This window comes from Pseudorca crassidens, chromosome 5 (assembly GCF_039906515.1).
Source record: "Pseudorca crassidens isolate mPseCra1 chromosome 5, mPseCra1.hap1, whole genome shotgun sequence".
NCBI classification, from domain to species: Eukaryota; Metazoa; Chordata; class Mammalia; order Artiodactyla; family Delphinidae; genus Pseudorca; species Pseudorca crassidens.
The window spans coordinates 9612856-9636026 of NC_090300.1; the positions used below are offsets into that span (position 1 = coordinate 9612856).

The 23171-nt window shown below is 38.0% G+C and overlaps 1 protein-coding gene across 6 annotated transcripts in view; it reads left to right on the forward strand.

Annotated features, from left to right (window-relative positions):
- The window catches only part of ZNF385D (zinc finger protein 385D), a 944809-nt gene that overhangs the window by 920022 nt on the left and 1616 nt on the right, over nt 1–23171 (forward strand). For 5 of the 6 annotated variants that reach the window (XM_067737373.1, XM_067737372.1, XM_067737370.1 and 2 more), the window contains 2 exons: nt 14486–14664; nt 15729–15830. In XM_067737373.1, coding sequence (XP_067593474.1) covers nt 14486–14664; nt 15729–15830 — 281 coding nt within the window. The remainder of the gene's footprint in view (nt 1–14485; nt 14665–15728; nt 15831–23171) is intronic. The other variant, XM_067737371.1, reaches the window with a different exon arrangement.

Here is a 23171-nt window from a genome sequence, read left to right on the forward strand (position 1 = left end):
CCCCATTGTATAGTCCATTTAATCAGTGTTCTCTAATTCTCTTTAAGGACCCCCTTCTTAGTTACGCACAAGACAGACCACAATCACCACCCCACCCACTGCATCCTCCACTCACCCCCACCCTGTCAATATAACTTTAAAAGACTTCTCCAATTACTTCTTAGAGCCAGATATTAGGAAAACACTGTTAAGATTGGTCTGTGTTTTTCAGGAAACCAAGTTTGAATATCAGTTTTGCTCAGAAGCAACCAGGATGCAGCATGGGGAGATGCGTCCTTTGCATTTGAATGTAATTCTAAGTGTTTCTCTTCTTTATCCTTTTAGAAATACATGATAGACATGGAATCAGGGCTATAGCACCGAGCGGAGAGTTATGCACTTATGGTCTGTTCATGGGAAGCCTGCCACCTTCAAAACATGTTTTTCTCCTAATCTTGGAAAACGCATTTTTAAAAAAAATTTATTGAAGTATAGTTGATTTACAATGTTGTGTTAGTTTCAGGTGTGCAGCAAAAGTGAATCAGTTATACATATACATATATCCATTCTTCTTCAGATTATTTTCCCATATTGGTTATTACGGAATATTGAGTAGAGTTCACTGTGCGATACAGTAGGTCCTTATTGGTTATCTATTTTATATATAATGATGTGTATGTGTCAATCCCAATCTCCTAATTTCCCTTCCCATGCCGTTTCCCCTTTGGTAACCATAAGTTTGTTTTCAAAATCTATGAGTCTTTCTGTTTTGTAAATAACATTTGTATCATTTTTTAAAAATTAGACTCCACATGTGAGTGATATCATATGATATTTGTCTTTCTCTGTCTGACTTACTTCATGTGATTCACAAAACTGTCTAAGAGTGCTTGAAATACCCTGAGAGGACATACTCTTCGAGAGATCTGGAAGGCTCCTTTTCTTTGTGTGTTATAGACATGTATTATAGAAGATATGTTTTGCCTTTTTCTTTAAAGAAATTCCCCCCAAACATCCTACTAGGTAATGCTTTGCTTAGCTATTTTTGATGATTTTCTCTATATAATTGAAAAAAACTTTGGAATGTTTTATAATTAGTCCTCATTACTAATTTGGGCAGATTTTTCTGGTAATGACTTAAAGTGGTAACATTTGATCATTTTCACTAAGCTCATTCCAGTTCTTCTATCCCTACACAGAGCTTGTTTTTAAGTTCACTAAGTTTTAATATATAGAAATGACACGTTATCAAAGGATGGAATTTCTAAATTTTTGCCTAAACACAAAATCAGTGTTAAGAAGGAGAAGAGAATATTGACTACAATTTCTTGAGTATGTGGGTGTGCCAGAAATAACGCTTAAGATAAAAAATGCATCTAATACGATACTTCAGTAGAGGAGATATTTTTTTTTTCTATAGCTACAGACATTGAGGCACAAGTAAGTTGAAACTACTCAGCTGATGGAGGCAAATTCTGACTTATACCATTTCAGAGCCTGAGCTTATAAATCTCTTTCCAGAGAGTTTGCTGTGTTTGTTGATCTATATAAATATCTAATACTTCGCTAATCTTCACTGATTGTCTACCATGTGTTGCTCACTGAGAATCTAAATTTGAGCAAAGCCCAGGAGTTGCCTTTTAGGAAGCCCTGGTCTAGTTTGTGCCTCTGTGTTCAGGAAGAGAATGGGTAAAGACTTGTTTCATCCAGAGATGTGTCCTTTCGTGTTTCAAGTAAAAAACTCATTTAAGCCAGTCAGCCATGGTGGCCCATGTTTATGGCCTTATTATTATTAAGGCCCAAAGATTATCTACCACTTCTCTTCAGCATCTTCTAGGGTAATGGTAAGACTTCAACTGGATGGGAAATACAGATACAGACTCTTCTATCACAAGTCTGCTGTTGCGCCTTCTTTAAACTTTCTACAAATGTTTAAAAAACTAATTCAGCCCCATAGACCTCCATGTTATGCATGTTCCTGCAGGGCATACTTGAGCAGGAGAGCTGTACCGTCTAATATGATAACGACTAGCCTGAGTCGGCTATTTAAATTTAAATTAATTACCTGTTCAGTTTCAGCTGCAGTAACCTTATATCAAGTGCTCAAGAGCGTCTCTGACTAAAGGCCACCATATTGGTAGGTACAGATCAAGAACATTTCCATCAGCAAAGAAGTTTCTATCAGAGAGTGGACTGGAGCTTTTCCTTTTTTTTTTTTTAATTTTTATTGCAATATAGTTGATTTACCATGTTGTGTTAGTTTCAGGTGTACAGCCATGTGAATCAGTTACACACATATCTACTCTTATTTAGAGTCTTACAATTCTTTTTTTTTTTTAACATCTTTATTGGAGTTTAATTGTTTTACATTGTTGTGTTAGTTACTGCTATAACACAGTGAATCAGCTATGTGTATACATATATCCCCATATCCCCTCCCTCTTGTGTCTCCCTCCCACCCTCCCTATCCCACCCCTCTAGGTGGTCACAAAGCACCGAGCTGATCTCCCTGTGCTATGGTGGCTGCTTCCCACTATCTATCTATTTGACATTCGGTAATGTATATATGTCCATGCCACTCTCTCACTTCGTCCCAGCAAACGCTTCCCCCTCCCCATGTCCTCAAGTCCATTCTCTACATCTGCGTCTGTATTCCTGTCCTGCCCCTAGGTTCTTCAGAACCATTTTTTGTTTTTTTGGATTCAATATGTATGTGTTAGCATATGGTATTTGTTTTTCTCTTTCTGATTTACTTCACTCTGTATGACAGACTCTAGGTCCATCCTTTCAGCACAGATAACTCAATTTCTTTTCTTTTTATGGCTGAGTAATATTCCATGGTATATATGTGCCACATCTTCTTTATCCATTCATCTGTTGATGGACACTTAGGTTGCTTCCATGTCCTGGCTATTGTAAATAGAGCTGCAATGAGCACTGTGATACATGTCTCTTTTTGAATTATGGTTTTCTCAGGGTATATGCCCAGTAGTGGGATTGCTGGGTCATATGGTAGTTCTATTTTTAATTTTTTAAGGAACCTCCATACTGTTCTCCATAGTGGCTGTATCCATTTACATTCCCACCAACAGTGCAAGAGGGTTCCCTTTTCTTCACACCCTCTCCAGCATTTATTGTTTGTAGATTATTTGATGATGGCCATTCTGAACAGTGTGAGGTTTGCATTTCTCTAATAAGTAGTGATGTTGAGCATCCTTTCATGTGTTTCTTGGCAATCTGTATATCTTCTTTGAAGAAATGTCTATGTAGGTCTTCTGCCCATTTTTGGATTGGGTTGTTTGTTTTTAGGTTATTGAGCTGCATGAGCTGCTTGTATATTTTGGAGATTAATCCTTTGTCAGTTGCTTCATTTGTTACTATTTTCTTCCATTCTGAGGGTTGTATTTTCATCTTGTTTATGGTTTCCTTTGCTGTGCAAAAGCTTTTAAGTTTTATTAGGTCCCATTTGTTTATTTTTGTTTTTATTTCCATTTCTCTAGGAGGTGGGTCAAAAAGGATCTTGCTGTGATTTATGTCATAGAGTGTTCTGCCTATGTTTTGCTCTAAGTTTTATAGTGTCTGGCCTTACATTTAGGTCTTTAATACATTTTGAGTTTATTTTTGTGTACGGTATTAGGAAATGTTCTAATTTCATTCTTTTACATGTAGCTGTCCAGTTTTCCCAGCACCACTTATTGAAGAGGGTGTCTTTTCTCCATTGTATACTCTTGCCTCCTTTGTCAAAGATAAGGTGACCAAGTGTGTGTGGGTTTATCTCTGGGCTTTCTATCCTGTTGCATTCATTTATATTTCTATTTTTGTGCCAGTACCGTGCTCTCTTGATTACTGTAGCTTTGTAGTATAGTGAGAAGTCAAGGAGTCTGATTCTTCCATCTCTTTTTCTCTTTCTCAAGATTGCACTGGCTATTCGGGATCTTTTGTGTTTCCATACAAATTGTGAAAATTTCTTGTTCTAGATGTGTAAAATGCCATTGGTAGTTTGATAGGGATTGCATTGAATCTATAGATTGCTTTGGGTAGTATAGTCATTTTCACAATGTTGCTTCTTCCAATCCAAGAACATGGTATATCTCTCCATCTCTTTGTATGCTCTTTAATTTCTTTCATCAGTGTCTTATAGTTTTGTGCATACAGGTCTTTTGTCTCCTTGCGAAGGTTTATTACTAGGTATTTTATTCTTTTTGTTGCAGTGGTAAATGGGAGTGTTTCCTTAATTTGTCTTTCAAATTTTTCATTGTTAGTGTACAGGAACACAGGAGATTTCTGTGCATTAATTTTGTATCCTGCTACTTTACCAAAATCATTGATTAGCTCTAGTAGTTTTCTGGTAGCATCTTTAGGATTCTCTATGTATAGTATCATGTCATCTGCAAACAGTGACAGTTTTACTTCTTTTCCAATTTTGACTCCTTTTATTTCTTTTTCTTCTCTGATTGCTGTGGCTAAAACTTCCAAAACTATGTTGAAAAATAGCGGTGAGAGTGGGAAACCTTGTCTTGTTCCTGATCTTAGTGGAATGATGTTGGCTGTGGGTTTGTCATATATGGCCTTTATTATGTTGAGGTAAGTTCCCTCTATGCCTACTTTCTGGAGAGTTCTTATCATAAATGGATGTTGAATTTGTTGAAAGCTTTTTCTGCATCTATTGAGATTATCATATGGTTTTTATCCTTCAATTTGTTAATATGGTGTATCATATTGATTGATTTGGATATATTGAAAAATCTTTGCATTCCTGTGATAAACCCCACTTGATCATGGTGTATGATCCTTTCAATGTGCTATTGGATTCTGTTTGCTAGTATTTTGTTGAGGATTTTTGCATCTATATTCATCAGTGTTATTGGCCTGTAGTTTTCTTTCTTTGTAATATCTTTTTTTGGTTTTGGTATCAGGATGATGGTGTCCTCGTAGAATGAGTTTGGGAATGTTCCTCCCTGTCCTATACTCTGGAAGATTTTGAGAAGGATAGGTGTTAGCTCTTCTCTAAATGTTTGATAGAATTCACCTGTGAAACCATCTGGTCTTGGGCTTTTGTTTGTTGGAAGATTTTTAATCACAGTTTCAATTTCAGTGCTTGTGATTGGTCTGTTCATATTTTCTATTTCTTCCTGGTTCAGTCCCAGAAGGTTGTGCATCTCTAAGAATTTGTCCATTTCTTCCAGGTTGTCCATTTTATCAGCATATGGTTGCTTGTAGTAATGTCTTATGATCCTTTGTATTTCTGCAGTGTCAGTTGTTACTTCTCCTTTTTTCATTTCTAATTCTATTGATTTGAGTCTTCTCCCTTTTTTTTTGATGAGTCTGGCTAATGGTTTATCAATTTTGTTTATCTTCTCAAAGAACCAGCTTTTAGTTTCATTGATCTTTGCTATAGTTTTCTTCATTTCTTTTTCATTTATTTCTGATCTGATAGTTATGATTTTTTTCCTTCTGCTAACTTTGGGGGTTTTTTGTTCTTCTTTCTCTAACTGCTTAAGTATAAGGATAGTTTATTTATTTGAGATTATTCTTGATTCTTGAGGTAGGGTTTTATTCCTATATACTTCCCTCATAGAACTGCTTTTGCTGCATCCCATAGGTTTTGTGTCATTGTGTTTTCATGGTCATTTGTTTCTAGGTATTTTTTTATTTCTTCTTTGATTTCTTCGTGATCTCTTGGTTATTTAGTAATGTGTTGTTTAGCCTCCATGTCTCTGTAATTTTTACATTTTTTTCCTGTAATTGATTTCTAGTCTCATAGCATTGTTTTCAGAAAAGATACTTGATATGATTTCAATTTTCTTAAATTTACCAAAGCTTGATTTGTGACCCAAAATATGATCTATCCGGAAGAATGTTCCATGAGCACTTGAGAAGAAAGTATATTCTGTTGTTTTTGGATGGACTGTCCTATAAATATCAATTAAGTCCATATTGTTTAGTGTATCATGTAAAGCTTGTGTTAACTTATTTAATTTCATTTTGGTTGATCTGTCCATTGGTGAAAGTGGGGTGTTAAAGTCCCCTACTATGAATGTGTTACTGTTGATTTCCCCTTTTATGGCTGTTAGCATTTGCCTTATGTATTGCGGTGCTTCTATGTTGGCTGCATAAATATTTCAATTGTTATATCTTCTTCTTGGATTGATCCCTTGATATTTATGTAGTGTCCTTCTTTGTCTCTTGTAATAGTCTTAATTTAAAGTCTATTTTGTCTGATATGAGAATTGCTACTCCAGCTTTCTTTTGATTTCCATTTGCATGGAATATCTTTTTCCATCCCCTCACTTTCAGTCTGTATGTGTCCTTAGGTCTGAAGTGTGTCTCTTGCAAACAGTATATATACAGGTGTTGTTTTTGTATCCATTCAGCCAGCCTATGTCTTTTGGTTGGAGCATTTAATCCATTTACATTTAAGGTAATTATTGATATGTATGTTCCTATTACTATTTTCTTAATTGTTTTGGGTTTGTTATTGTAGGTCTTTTCCTTGTCTTGTGTTTCCTGCGTAGAGAAGTTCCTTTAGCATTTGTTGTAAAGCTGGTTTGGTGGTGCTGAATTCTCTTAACTTTTGCTTATCTGTAAAGGTTTTAATTTCTCCATCAAATCTGCATGAGATCCTTGCTGGGTATAGTAATCTTGGTTGTAGGTTTTTCCCTTTCATCACTTTAAATATGTCCTGCCACTCCCTTCTGGCTTGCAGAGTTTCTGCTGAAAGATCAGCTGTTCACCTTATGGGGATTCCCTTGTGTGTTATTTGTTGCTTTTCCCTTGCTTCTTTTAGTATTTTTCTTTGTATTTAATTTTTGATAGTTTGATTAATACGTGTCTTGGCATGTTTCCCCTTGGATTTATCCTGTATGGGACTCTCTGCACTTCCTGAACTTGATTGACTATTTCTTTTCCCATATTAGGGAAGTTTTCTACTATAATCTCTTAAAATATTTTCTCAGTCCCTTCCTATTTCTCTTCTTCTGGGACGCCTATAATTCGAATGTTGGTGCATTTAATGTTGTCCCAGAGGTCTCTGAAACTGTCCTCAATTCTTTCCTTTTTTTTTTTTTTTTCTTTATTCTGCTCTGTGGTAGTTATTTCCACTATTTTATCTTCCAGGTCACTTTTCCGTTCTTCTGCCTCAGTTATTCTGCTCTTGATTCCTTCTAGCGAATTTTAAATTTCATTTATTGTGTTGTTCATCATTGTTTGTTTGCTCTTTAGCTCTTCTAGGTCCTTGTTAAACATTTCTTGTATTTTGTCCATTCTATTTCCAAGATTTTGGATCATCTTTACTATTATTACTCTGAATTCTTTTTCAGGTATACTGCCTATTTCCTCTTCATTTATTTGGTCTGGTGGGTTTTTACCTTGCTCCTTCATCTGCTGTGTATTTCTCTGTCTTCTCATTTTGCCTCTCTTACGGTCTTTGGGGTCTCCTTTTTGCAAGCTGCAAGTTCGTAATTCCCGTTGTTTTGGGGATCTTCCCCCAGTGGCTAAAGTTGTTTCAGTGGGTTGTGTACGCTTCCTGGTAGAGGGGACTGGTGCCTATTTTCTGGTGGATGAAGCTGAATCTCGTCTTCCTGGTGGGCAGGACCACATCCGGTAATGTGTTTTGGGTTGTCTGTGAACTTATTGTGGTCTTTGGCAGCCTCTCTGCTAATGGTTGGGGTTGTGTTCCTGTCTTGTTAGTTGTTTGACATGGGGTGTCCAGCACTGAAGCTTGCTGGTCATTGGGTGGAGCTGGGTCTTAACATTGAGACGGAAATCTCTGGGAGACCTCTCACTCTCACTGATTGATATTACTTGGGGCCAAGAGGTCTCTGGTGGTCCAGTGTCCTGAACTCGGCTCTCTCACCTCAGAGGCTCAGGCCTGACCCCTGGTTGGAGTACCAAGATGCTGTCAGCCACATGGCAGTGAAATGTGGCTGTCTCCATTATGAAGTCAGATTATAAGGGTCTACAATAGCTGTTCAGCTACAACAGGCTGACTTGGAAGCACTTTGTCTATGAGGCTCTCTCCAGCAGCTGGTGGCTAAAAGAGTAGGTCTCTGTGTGTGCTGCCAGAACCTTACACGTTTATATAGAGTTCTTCACTGGTTTCAGTCACGGATTTGGTACAGATGGTCTCAAGAACATCTTACTCTCTCAAGGCTGTGTGCTTGAAACTGCTCCTAAGCCTGAGGGTCTACAAGCTGAAGGAAGATGAGACTGCCCAGGGTGGCCTGAAAGCCATGATTCTTGCCACGAACCCTGCTGTTGCTGTCATGGAATCCAGCTTCCCCCGCTGCTCTGCAATCAGTTTTCAGTGAGGCTTTCTCTCTGTGCTGATGAGATTCCTGCTACTTGACTTGCCCAAAGCCATAGAGCCCTTAAATGTTGGGGCTGTGATGCAAACCCAGCCAATCTGGCTCCAAGGTCGGTGTCACCTCACCCTAAATGCCTCACCCCTGTGAGCCACCTCCTCAGACCTGCACTGCCACAGGAAGAGTCGCCTGCATTCTTACAATTTTTAAATAATGTACTTTGGGGTTTGCCATATGGGTGATTTGGGATATATTACCTAATAGAAAAATTTTATGTAGCTGTGAGCATTCAGGGTTTAGTTATTTCGTGTTTGGTGACATCTCACGGATGAACAACCAGAATAAGTGATTTCAGAGTTGTGTTGAGATGTGTTTTCTTGCTGTGTACTTTTACGTGCTGTGCTTCTTAGGAGTGGTTTCATGCGCAAACCAAGTAGAATGTTCAACCTACATTATTTTTTCTACTCGAGCCTAATATAATGTCACTGATATTTAGAACATTTCAGGAAGTTTGCACATGAAACTGTTTCCCTACTGAGGGCATGCGGCTTGAAGGTGAAAAGTGGGAGGGCTTTTGCTTTTCACCTTATACCTTTCTGTGCTCTTTGAATTTTCTAACAAAGTGTTACTTTCATTTAAAAAAGTGAAAACTGAACTAGTTACACAAAAAGTAAGCAAAAACACTGCTTTTATAAATAACTAAGACAACATCATATCTGTTATACTATGGGAGTGTCTAATTTTTCCATTTATTGAGAGTTTATTATGTGAAAACCTTTTTGCCGGGTTCTCTTGGTTAATGGCTATGAAAGCAATGGAGCATTTTTCCATGCTTTTAAGGGCATTGTTTCTAAGTAGCAGAGATGGGTGCAAATAAGGATTGTTAAGTGCATGTCTACAGCAGCACAGGAAATCCTCCATCTTCCTTGTAGTCCATTGTTATAGGTAAAAGAGGCTTTCTGGATGCCTGAAAATTCTCATGTGGTGGTATGTCCAGTGTTACTGCCATATCAATTCCACATGTTTATCTCCCCATCAAACCCAGCCAGTGCCCCGCTTACTGGTTCCCAGGGTCTGCAGAGCTCTTTCCTGAGCTGTCTTTGGACACCAAGTCCATCCCCACTGGTGCTGTGTGGCTTGCCTCCCCTTCTGTTCCCACTTCGTAGCTCTTCCTCAGAGGACGTTTCTGATGCTAAAAGCAAAGTTCTCCTCTCCTCTGTTTCCCTTGTGTCTACTTTCACCTCTGCCATTTGGACTTGGGATGCATTACTGATGAGTCAACAAATTACTTTCAACCAGGGAGCTAACAGAAATAACACAATTTTTTACTCATTTGCGGCATTCCTTGGTCACCTGATACCATGGATGCCATTCTGGGTGCTTACTGATTGTTGATATGCTGATAAAACAAACCAAAGATTTCATTTCAAAGACAAAATAAAATTAAGATTGACATGGAAAATACATAGTATATATGAGGTCAGGGTAATAAATGAGGTCAGGGTAATTTGACATTTAGAGAATTAAAAACAAGAGAGAACATGGAAGCTCTTGATGCCAATTATACCCTTCAGGTGTAGAGATTCAAAACAACTTTCTTTCCTTAGGACACATAGAGTTGGACTCTAATGCCATTTTACTGAATGTTATAAATAAACACATCAAAAAACACCTTTGCATTTTGCTGTTTGTATGGAGGCTGACCACTTTCCTGCCCGTGTATCTATAAGCTGGAATCATCTGAACTTGTCAATGAGAAGGTAACTAAACGATCACTGGCAGTCACGTGGGTTTGCTAAGGGTCTAGTCTAACACTATTAAATCTCATCTCATGGACATTCTGGAAAATTGAACTTTAAGGCATTGAAATATATTTTATAGAAAGGTGAATTTTGCAGACTCTACCAGGATACATTTCCCTATAAAATGAATCTCTCTGAAACTTCCTTTGTACTGTTTAGACAGTTAATCTGATAGCTTGACTTGAGGCTTAAAAATAGCCGTATTTTGTACCTATAATACTCCTTATGAAAATCTATCCTAAAGAAATAACCTTAGGATAGAGTTTAAAAGATTAACAAGTAGGATGTTCATTACACAATAATTATACAGGGAAAAAAAAAGAAAATAATCCAAATGTCTAATATTAGATAAGTGGTTAAATATATAACGTTCATGTATTGTAAGCCTATGCTGTCATTAAAAATCATGTGCATTTTTAAAAGTATATATAAGTCCAAGGGAAGTTCTATACAAAATTACTTTAACTAAGTTATCCAGACTTTTTAAAATGCACATATACAAATAGAAAATAAAAGACTGGTACATGATGACCACTATTAATATTTTGATATGCTTCTCCTTGATGGAATTCTGGGGTTTTTTCCATTTTAAAGAAATTTCCCCAATTTTCCTGATGACCTAAAGAATGATTGATTTAATTTTAAAAAGTCATTTGCCAGTTTTCTTGCTCACCCACCTTTCCTTTATGCCAGTACCTAACTTAAGAGCCATCTAAAAAAGGAAGTTGCAAAGATGATGAGGAATTAAAGGGAAGGCTAGCCTCTATTCACTCTGCAGCACATATTATTTTGATTTTTGCAGATACAATATCTTGACCCAAGGCAATCAAAAGCAAACAAATAAAAAAAGCAAACAAAATCAGTATTTCTAGGAGCATGATGACTTGCTGCATTTAAACTGTGGTTGCAGAACGGCTCCACATTTCAGGAATCATGGAAGCTTCAAACGAATGTCATTATCAGTGATGGCCTTTTAAAAGTGATGGGAAGAAAATAGTCCCTTTAAAGTACAGAAGCAGCTTTGCAATGGCCCTACTGTGCAATCACAGGGGAAGGCACAAGCCTTGCGAGATGTTTACACATTGTTGGAATCTGAGGTATTCAAACCTGCCATCACAAAGCCACTGTCATTTATTATAGCGTCCTGGTTCCGGGTACTCTGCTGAGCAGAAAGGAGCATTACAAGAAAACAAGGGGAACGGGGATTTGAAAGACTCAAATTAAAATCCGAGTTTAGAAAAGACTTCATTAACAAAATAGAAAAATTAAAGGTACTATGAGAGATTCCTGTGTCACTGGAATTCAGCTAGCTCAGACATCCTTAGTGGATTTCTAGCTAAATCCCCATAGCTCTAAGGACTTAATTAGAAATCCACTTTCTACCTGCCAGTAACTTCAAGTAGTGTTTGCTTTGTGAGCTGGGCAAGTAACTTAACCTTTCTGAGTCTCAGTTTGTTATCTGAGTGCATGATAATAGCACCTAAACTCGTGGGTGGCTAAGAGCAGGTCAATAATTTATCACAATATGTGCAATGTTTAAAAAATAAAATAAGTATCAGTTCTCCTAATAGTCACTATTTTAGAGTATTCATGCACATCTGATCTCTCAAAAATATAAATGCTTGAAAATTAAGAGTAGTACATCTCTCCTTAATTATAGCTGTACTTGAAGGAAAAACAGCTACCTTTACAGGCTGTTCAAGCTTTAAGATCTTATAAAATGATCTAATATCTATTTAATTATGACTGACAAGCTGCTACTAGATGCAGGAGGTTACATTGCACAAACGTTCCACTCTACGTGATGATGAATAGTAACCCCAGAGTCAAAGCTATTAGCTGAAGTTTTTCACCCAGTCTCAGCACAATTTTAACCACATGTGTTTGGTGTGTGTGTGTGTGTGTGTGCATGTGTGTGTAAGGCATGCATGAGTGTGTATATTTAACTTTCCTATCTTTACTAGCTTTTGTGGAGAGACTACACTGAAATAATAATGCTAATGACACAGTGATTTTTCTGAGGTTGGGTAATTCTCCAATGCTCACGTATCTTCTGTTTCTTTCCTTCCCCTAGGGACAGGACATAGGTGGGTCTTAGCTTGCCAGAGATAATATGGAGAATGTCTGTTTTCTGGATTTTTACTTACTGTTGCTATTGGTAGCAACTTAGTATTGGGAGCAACTTTTTTGAATTTCTTCTCCTCCTAACCCACCTGTCACTCAATCCTGAGGCAAGCCACCCACGCCTGACTTTTTTTTGTCCTCCCAGGCAAGATGAAGTACTTCCATATCAGTGAATAGGTAGAAACAGTTTTCTGAACCATTCTGGTTGCCACTATCAAACGCCAGCTCAAATCACATAGGATATTAACCAGAGTGAGTCAAAGGGCCTTCAAGAAAGGATGAGGGGCTTCCCTGGTGGCGCAGTGGTTGAGAGCCCGCCTGCCGATGCAGGGAACACGGGTTCGTGCCCCGGTCCGGGAGGATCCCACATGCCGCGGAGCGGCTGGGCCCGTGAGCCATGGCCGTTGAGCCTGCACGTCCGGAGCCTGTGCTCCGCAACGGGAGAGGCCACGACAGTGAGAGGCCCGCGTACCGCAAAAAAAAATAAAGTCAGGATGAGAATTTGTCTCTTACTGACTGCTATTTAGACATTCCTAAGCCACAGCGGCCCCAGGAGAGCTTCTCAGTTTGACTATAGAGGTTGCATGGGAAAAAAATATTTTGATAAAATCACCTGTTTGGATAGAGAAGGTTGGATAACCCTCTACTCACATAGTGGCACAAAAGCTTTGAATTTGTAGGAAGATGGTATAAATGAAGGTAGGAGAAAACAATGTGTGTGTGTGTGTGTGTGTGTGTGTGTGTGTGTGTGTGTGTGTGTATGCATATATATACTCGTTCATTAATTATTTGTGTAGGTATGTATTGCTCACCAGAACATTGCTTGCCCTACTCTCATTTATGGTATCTTCATACAAAGCAGAAAGCATTAGGTCACTATATTGCAGTGGACATGGGTGAAAGTGAACCCCGGGGCAGCCTCACTGCTACCACCACCACTACCGCATGGTTCTTTGACTCCGTATTTCAGCCTCTCCCGTCTTCTCACAAAACGTTGACTTTTTTCTCTCTCCTTAATATGTTGAGATATGAACATTTTCATTGCTGTGCATAAGAAAATGAGACTCAAAGTGGGGAACCTAAGTGGTAAAAATATGCATTTTTTAATATTGGACTCAGTAAAGGTATCATTTTAAAGAGAGAAACGTATGACTCTAAACCTGTTCCGTGTGTGCATTGCCTCTTATTGAAGACATGGGTGATTGACACGGAGCTGGAGGGCCCTCAGCATCTTTTCTTCATTGATATGGAATGATTCTGAGAGGCAGGCCCAAGAACCAGAAGTTAAGAATTTCTCTTTTTTTCTATGCTTCCAGAACTGATAACAATCTAATAAATACAATTAGGAAGGTGAAACCCCTAAATCAGGATTTAGAAAACCAGAATGGCAGAAAGGACATCAATGATTACAAGAGAAAATTTCATAGCAAAAACATATGGCTAAATGAGAAAAGTAAAGAATACTTATCAACTCCAAGGAGAAGGAAATTGTGAGCAAAGTTTTTGAAAGCAAACTGCTATCCTGAATTTTATTGTTTAAAAAAAGCAAATCTTGATAAGTAGAATTACATTAGTTATGTGGGACAGCCAAAAGATGTGACTGGTTTAATAAAAAGAAGGGTTTCTTTACAGTGTATCTGCTTAGCCGGTGAATCCCCCCGTTTTTTACTCATTTGTTTACATTTGAAATTTCATAGCCAATCAGTGTGAACTTTGCTATTCTAATAGGACTTTTTTTTCCAGAGTCATTGAGATCTCTATACAATTACTCTCCCTCTTTGATCCTAAACCCCATAGCCAGGAAAGCTTGTTGGTATTCTATTTAGAAAGTGGGCATTTAATTAGTGCCACTTCTGTAAACACACCGTGTTTAAACTGATTACACTTGTTACACCTCACCTCCAACTACACCTGTAGCAACTAAATCACTCTTCCTCATCAGCTATCATTTATGTCTCGTTAGCATCAAGAGGAAATGAAAAGAAGTCACACCCATTTAATTTCATCTCAGGACTTTTAAGTTTAGTTCCTGTACTGATGGTGCTTATTTGTAAAACAGGACATTATAAAAAGATGAGTGATTAAGTCATGTTATATAAGGTGATCAGAGCACATTGTTACAGTTTTCTATGTCATAAGCATATTTCAAGCATAATCCCTGGAAGAACTGCATTCAAACTCGGCATCACATCATGTTGTGTTGTTGTATCGTTTCCTGGAGGAGATTACTAACTAAGATTTTCCCCCTCTTTTTTCTTTTCTGAATACTCCTGGCAGGTACTAAGCACAAAACGATGCTAGAAGCTCGGAACGGCAGTGGGACTATCAAAGCCTTCCCTAGGGTAGGTGTGAAAGGCAAAGGACCAGTGAATAAGGGGAATACAGGCCTGCAGAACAAAACGTTTCACTGTGAAATCTGTGATGTGCACGTCAACTCGGAAACACAGCTTAAACAGGTAGGCGGTACCCATTCTAGAAGTGAAAACAGATGGGGGTCATGCACGAGCAGACTGTGTGCTTCCTCTGTTCCCTTTCTTTTCTGTTTTTCTCTCCCATCCAACCATCCATCCATCCATCCATCCATCCATCCATCCGTCCATCCATCCATCCACTTAGCTTCTTATTCACTCTCCTTATTTATTTATGCATATTTTGGTTGGTTAAAGGAATACTAAAATGTAATGGCTTCTAAGATCTTTCTGAAATTGCCTGAAGTGAGTCTGTGCTATTTTTGTATATGAAGAGTGGGAGGAAAGGGGGTAGTAGATCTTTTCTTTACCAGGTTTCCCACTCAAAAGTGTTGATTTCCTTTAAAGGTCAAATTTCAATGTTCCATTTTTACTTGTTTAGATATTTACATGCTACCACTAATTTTATGCTGTGCTCTTCTTTTATTTTATGTACTCTATTACATGGTGGTGTACTGTATTTCTAAATCCTGCAGCCACCTGCTAACAAGATGACTAATCCTGTTGCATTCATTTTTACTCTGAATAGCCTTCCAAAGAGATCAGTTCTACGTTTCTAGTTGAAGTCCCAGCCCTCATATAGTGTTGTGTTTTATATGCAGACGTACATTCTTGCACTGATTTTTACACACCTTAGTTATTTATCTTTAGAATTTAAGGGGTTGACATTTGGCTGTACAAATGTGAGGATAAATATTAGTATGGAAATAAATTCATGCCCGCCTGGCCATCTTTGTTTATTTGCACATAAAATTCCTTCAGACATTTATTTCCTTTGTAAATGTCCATAAAACAAGATCTATGCAGTAATAAGGAAAAATGCTGGGAAAAAGAAGACCCTGCTATTTGTTTAAAATAGACTAAAATGGCTAGCACAAAGGTATCTCTCCTCAAAGCATCAGCGTCTGAGGACAAAAGTGCACGCTCTTGTATTTTTGTCTTTCTTCAACTTGCATGAAATAATTAATATCCTGCCCCAGGTTAAAACAATATTTATGAAGGGTTTGGGGGATAATTTTTTTAAAGCTGTCATTTTTAATTGCTTTTAATAGCATATTAGCAGTAGAAGGCACAAAGACAGAGCTGCTGGGAAGCCCCCGAAACCTAAATACAGTCCTTACAACAAACTGCAGAAGGCAGCACATCCGCTGGGGGTGAGTGTCCTTTTTGCTTCCCAATAGAGAGTAGCCTTTCTTTCTTTTTTTTTATTTAATAAATTTATTTATTTGTCTATATTTTATTTTTGGCTGCATTGGGTCTTCGTTGCTGCACACAGGCTTTCTCTAGTTGTGGTGAGCGGGGGCTACTCATGGTTGCGGAACGTGGGCTTCTCACTGCGGTGGCCTCTCTTGTTGTGGAGCATGGGCTCTAGGTGCCTGGGCTTCAGTAGTTGTGGCACGCAGTCTCAGTAGTTGTGGCACACGGGCTTCATTGCTCCGTGGCATGTGGGATCTTCCCGGACCAGGGCTCCAAACCGTGTCCCCTGCATTGGCAGGAGGATCCTTAGCCACTGTACCACTAGGGAAGCCTGAGAATAGCCTTTCATGTCCTGCAGTCTACTCACTGAACTTGGATTTTTTTTTGTCAGTTACTAAATGAAATGAATGGAAGATACCTAAGTAAAGACAAACAATTGATTTGAAAGTCCAACTCCTACTCCACCAACAGAATCATTGGTTTCGTGAGTTGTTTGAGTGTTTTGTCACCATTAGCCAAAGTCCGACGTCTTATCTTTTTAGTTGGGCACAGGTTTACAGCAGAGCATGGGGGTAGGAGGAAAACCAAACTCTTTTGTGTCAGGTAGGTAATCGCATGAAATCTGGACTTGAGGTTAGTGGATACTATTAGGAAAAGGTCGGTGAAAACAAATTCTTGCATCTCCTTTTTAAGGTCTTCAGGAGACAAAGCACCAGTATTGTTGATTCCCTCAACAATTTTGTCTTTTGAATAACACACTCTCAAAGACATGGCTCCTTTTAAAAATTATTCACCTAAGGACACTATCTAAGGCCTGGGAAATATTTCCTGAGACATGCCCTCTTGTTTTAGATTAGTAAACATATTAGTACTGATGTCCTGGCCTAGAATTTTTGTAGGATTTTAGGGGAAGTCTGTAAACCTCCTGAAATCTTAAGCTAATATTTATAAGCATATGCTTTTGTTCTGGTTGAAATGACGATAGCTTACATCTAAGAGACCCAGGGCTCTGCATTGTTTAGCTGTAATAAACCATAACTCTGTGCATAAAAAAATTAAGATGAAGAACAATTGATCTACAGTATGTGCTGAATTATGCATTTTGAAATCTGTTTTCTTCAAAATAGATCTTATTAATAATCAGTGCTACTGTGTGCTGCTGACACGTGAAAATACAGTTAAAGGAAAACTGTAGTCATCCATTATGAGACCTCAGAATGAGTTGACCCAATTAATTTTGTAGCATCACCCATTTTTATGCAAATGAAGTCATTTTACTCTCTTGCATAGAATCAATTTTAGCTGCATTGAGTGGCTGTGAATTCTCATGGAACTGATGTTTCAGCACCACTAGTCATAACCTGAGTGCTCTTTCTGACCTATGTAGATGAAGCTTTCAACAATCAAGTGAATGGTTCTTAAATAAACAGAGAAGTCAAATTGTGTTAATGTTAGCTTCCAAACCTCCTGTTTAACTGTCACTGTTACTATTTCCATAAACGGGACCATTCCCTTCCTGAGAACAGCCATCTTACTAATGCTACTAGTCAGAGAATGAACTGATTTTATATAGTAGGTTTGGGAGAATGTTGCTACCAATGAAAGCAAAACATGTCAAACTTTTAGGGAAGATAAGTTTTCTTTGCTTCTTTATTGAAAGTGGAATTTCATTATTTTTATAATGTCTCTTGATTGGTACTCACATCTTACTAGGATACTCACTTGACATACTTGCATAGTCTAATAGTAGCTGACAGCATTAATTAATCTCTCTTTAAAAATGTATATACCCTGCTAGTTAAAATGTGTGTAAAGAGTGCAGTAAAAAATTCCCTGTTTTTTCTCAAGATGAATACTTTCCACACGAAGTATATTTATCACAAAAATAAAATAGAGAGCTGGAACTCCTGGCTTGGGGTCTCTTCCCTCCGCCATCACTAAACTGCCCTGGAGCCCAAAGGGAGGGTGGCCTCACTGAGGCTGCCAGCTCTGGAAGGGCCCCAGCAGCCAAAACTGCAGCAGTCCTGGGGACCATGGGCCGGATCACTCATCCTGGGGTAAGCCAGCTGCCATGTCATGAGGACACTCAAGCAGCCCTAAGGTGAGATCCATGTAGCAATGAACTGAGGCCTCCTACCTAGAGTCACATGACCATGTAGATGACAGGCTTTTGGCACTCCAGCCAGGCATGAGGGCTGTACCTCTGAGGTGGGAGAGCCAAGTTCAGGACAGTGGTCCACAAGAGACCTCCCAGCTCCACATAATATCAAATGACGAAAATCTCCCAGAGATCTCCATCTCGACACCAAGACCCAGCTCCACTCAACAACCAGCAAGCTACAGTGCTGGACACCCTATGCCAAACAACTAGCAAGACAGGAACACAAACCCATCCTTTAGCACAGAAACTGTCTAAAATCATAAAAAAGCCACAGACACCCCAAAACACACCGCCGGACATGGACCTGCCCACCAGAAAGACAAGATCCAGCCTTATCCACCAGAACACAGGCACTAGTCCCCTCCACCAGGAAGCCAACACAACCCACTGAACCAATCTTAGCCACTGGGGACAGACACCAAAAACAATGAGAACTAGGAACCTGCAGCCTGCAAAAAGGAGACCCCCAAACACAGTAAGTTAAGCAAAATGAGAAGACAGAAAAACACACAGCAGACAAAGGAGCAACATAAAAACCCACCAGACCTAACAAAAGAAGAGGAAATAGGCAGTCTACCTGAAAAAGAATTCAGAATAATGATAGTAAAGATGATCCAAAATCTTGGAAATAGAATGGACAAAATACAGGAAATGTTTAACAAGGACTTAGGAGAACTAAAGAGCAAACAAACAGTGATGAACAACACAATAAATGAAATTAAAAATTCGTTAGAAGGGATCAATAGCAGAATAACTGAGGCAGAAGAACAGGTAAGTGACCTGGAAGATAAAATAGTGGAAATGACTACTGCAGAGCAGAATAAAGAAAAAAGAATGAAGAGAATTGAGGACAGTCTCAGAGACATCTGGAACAACATTAAACGCACCAACATTCAAATTATAGGGCTCTCAGAGGAAGAAGAGAAAAAGAAAGGGACTGAGAAAATATTTCAAGAGATTATAGTTGAAAACGTCCCTAATATGGGAAAGGAAATAGATAATCAAGTCTAGAAAGTGCAGAGAGTCCCATACAGGATAAATCCAAGGAGAAACATGCCAAGACACATATTAATCAAACTATCAAAAATTAAATACAAAGAAAAAATATTAAAAGCAGCAAGGGAAAAACATCAAATAACACACAAGGGAATCCCCATAAGGTTAACAGCTGATCTCTCAGCAGAAACTCTGCAAGCCAGAAGGGACTGGCAGGACATATTTAAAGTGACGAAAGGGGAAAACCTACAATCAAGATTACTCTGCCCAGCAAGGACCTCATGCAGATTTGACTGAGAAATTGAAACCTTAACAGACAAGCAAAGCTAAGAGAATTCAGCATCACCAACCCAGCTTTACAACAAATGCTAAAGGAACTTCTCTAAACAGAAAACACAAGAGAAGTAAAAGACCTACAATAACAAACCCAAAACAATTAAGAAAATGGTAATAGGAACATGCATATCAATAATTACCTTAAATGTAAATGGATTAATTACTCCCACCAAAAGACATAGAATGGCTAAATGGATACAAAAACAAGACCAGTATATATGCTGCCTACAAGAGACCCACCTCAGACCTAAGGACACATACAGACTGAAAGTGAGGGGATGGAAAAAGATATTCCATGCAAATGGAAATCAAAAGAAAGCTGGAGTAGCAATTCTCATATCAGACAAAATAGACTTTAAAACAAAGACTATTACGAGAGACAAAGAAGGACATTACATAATGATCAAGGGATCAATCCAAGAAGAAGATATAACAACTGTAAATATTTCTGCACCCAACATAGGAGCACCTCAATACATAAGGCAAATACTAACAGCCATAAAAGGGGAAATCGACAGTAACACATTCATAGTAGGGGACTTTAACACCCCACTTTCACCATTGGACAGATCACCCAAAATGAAATTAAATAAGGAAACAGAAGCTTTAAATGATACATTAAACAAGATGGACTTAATTGATATTTATAGGACATTCCATACAAAAACAACAGAATACACTTTCTTCTCAAGTGCTCATGGAACATTCTTCCGGATAGATCATATTTTTGGGTCACAAATCAAGCCTTGGTAAATTTAAGAAAATTGAAATCAGATCAAGTATCTTTTCTGACCACAATGCTGTGAGACTAAATATCAATTACAGGAAAAAAGCTGTAAAAAATAAAACCACATGGAGGCTAAACAATACACTACTTAATAACCAAGAGATCAGTGAAGAAATCAAAGAGGAAATCAAACAAATCTAGAAACAAATGACAATGAAACACGATGATCCATAACCTATGGGATGCAGCAAAAGCAGTTCTAAGAGGGAATTTTATAGCAATACAATCCTACCTTAAGAAACAAGAAATATCTCAAATAAACAACCTAACCTTACACCTAAAGCAATTAGAGAAAGAAGAACAAAAAACCCCTCAAAGTTAGCAGAAGGAAAGATATCATAAAAATCAGATCAGACATAAATGAAAAAGAAATGAAGGAAACTCTAGCAAAGGTCAATAAAACTAAAAGCTGGTTCTTTGAGAAGATAAACAAAAATGATAAACCATTAGCCAGACTCATCAAGAAAAAAAAGGGAGAAGACTCAAATCAATGGAATTAGAAATGAAAAAAGGAGAAGTAACAATTGACACTGCAGAAATACAAAGCATCAAGAGAGATTACTTCAAGCACCTATATGCCAATAAAATGGACAACCTGGAAGAAACAGACAAATTCATAGAAATGCACAACCTTCCGAGATTGAACCAGGAGGAAATACAAAATATGAACAGACCAATCACAAGCACTGAAATTGAAACTGTGATTTAAAATATTCCAAAAAAACAAAAGCCGAGGACCAGATGGCTTCACAGGCAAATTCTATCAAACATTTAGAGAAGAGCTAACACCTATCCTTCTCAAACTCTTCCAAAATATAGCAGACGGAGGAATGCTCCCAAACTCATTCTACGAGGCCACCATCACCCTGATACCAAAACCAGACAAAATGTCACAAAGAAAGAAATTTATAGGCCAGTATCACTGATGAACATAGACGCAAAAATCCTCAACAAAATACTAGCAAACAGAATTCAACAGCACATTAAAAGAATCATACAACATGATCAAGTGGGGTTTATCCCAGGAATGCAAGGATTCTTCAATATATGCAAATCAATCAATGTGATACACCTTATCAAAAAATTGAAGGAGAAAAACCATATGATCAACTCAATAGATGAAGAGAAAATGTTCGACAAAATTCAACACCCATTTATGATAAAAAAAAAACCTCCAGAAAGTAGGCTTAGAGGGAACTTTCCTCAACATAATAAAGGCCATATATGACAAACCCACAGCCAACATTGTCCTCAATGGTGAAAAACTGAAACCATTTCCACTAAGATCAGGAACAAGACAAGGTTGCCCACTCTCACCACTGTTATTCAGCATCGTTTTGGAAGTTTTAGCCACAGCAATCAGTGAACAAAAAGATATAAAAGGAATCCAAATCAGAAAGGAAGAAGTAAAGCTGTCATTGTGTGCAGATGACATGACACTATACATAGAGAATCCTAAAGATGCTACCAGAAAACTACTAGAGCTAATCAATGAATTTGGTAAAGTAGCAGGATACAAAATTAGTGCACAGAAATCTCTGGCATTCTTATACACTAATGATGAAAATCAGAAAGTGAAATTAAGAAAACACTCCCATTTACCATTGCAACAAAAAGAATAAAATATCTAGGAATAAACCTACCTAAGGAGAAAAAAGACCTGTATGCAGAAAATTATAAGACACTGATGAAAGAAATTAAAGATGATACAAAAAGATGGAGAGATATACCATGTCCTTGGATTGGAAGAATCAATATTATGAAAATGACTCTACTACCCAAAGCAATCTACAGATTCAATGCAATCCCTATCAAACTACCACTGGTATTTTTCACAGAACTAGAACAAAACATATCACAATTTGCATGGAAAAACAAAAGACCCTGAATAGTGAAAGCACTCTTGAGAAAGAAAAACGGAGCTGGAGGAATCAGGCTCCCTGACTTCAGACTATACTACAAAGCTACAGTAATCAAGACAGTATGGTACTGGCACAAAAACAGGAATATAGATCAATGGAATAGGGTAGAAAGCCCAGAGATAAACCCATGCACATATGGACACCTTATCTTTGATAAAGGAGGCAAGAATACACAGTGGAGAAAGGACAGCCTCTTCAATAAGTGGTGCTGGGAAAACTGGACAGCTACATGTAAAATAATGAAATTAGAACATTCCCTAACACCATACACAAAAATAAACTCAAAATGGATTAAATACCTAAATGTAAGGCCAGACACTATCAAACTCTTAGAGGAAAACGTAGGCAGAACACTCTAGGACATAAATCACAGCAAGATCCTTTTTGACCCACGTCCTAGAGAAATGGAAATAAAAACAAAAATATACAAATGAAACCTAATGAAACTTAAAAGCTTTTGCACAACAAAGGAAACCATAAACAAAACGAAAAGGCAACCCTCAGAATGGGAGAAAATATTTGCAAATGAAGCAATTTACAAAGGATTATTCTCCAGAATTTACAAGCAGCTCATGCAGCTCAAGATCAAAAAAACAAACACCCCAATCCAAAAATGCAGAGAAGACGTAAATAGACATTTCTCCAAAGAAGATATTCAGATTGCCAACAAACACATGAAAGAATGCTCAACATCATTAATCATTAGAGAAATGCAAATCAAAACTACAATGATGTATCACCTCACACCTTTCAGAATTGCCATCATCAAAAAATCTACAAACAATAAATGCTGGAGAGGGTGTGGAGTAAAGGGAACCCTGTTGCACTGTTGGTGGGAATGTAAATTGATGCAGCCACTATGGAGAAGAGTATGGAGGTTTCTTAAAAAATTTAAAATAGAACTACCATATGACCCAACAATCCCACTACTGGACATATTCCCTGAGAAAACCATAATTCAAAAAGAGTCATGTACCAAAATGTTCATTGCAGCTCTATTTACAATAGCCAGGACATGGAAGCAGCCTAAGTGTCCATCAACAGGTAAATGGATAAAGAAGATATGGCACATATATACAATGGAATATTACTCAGC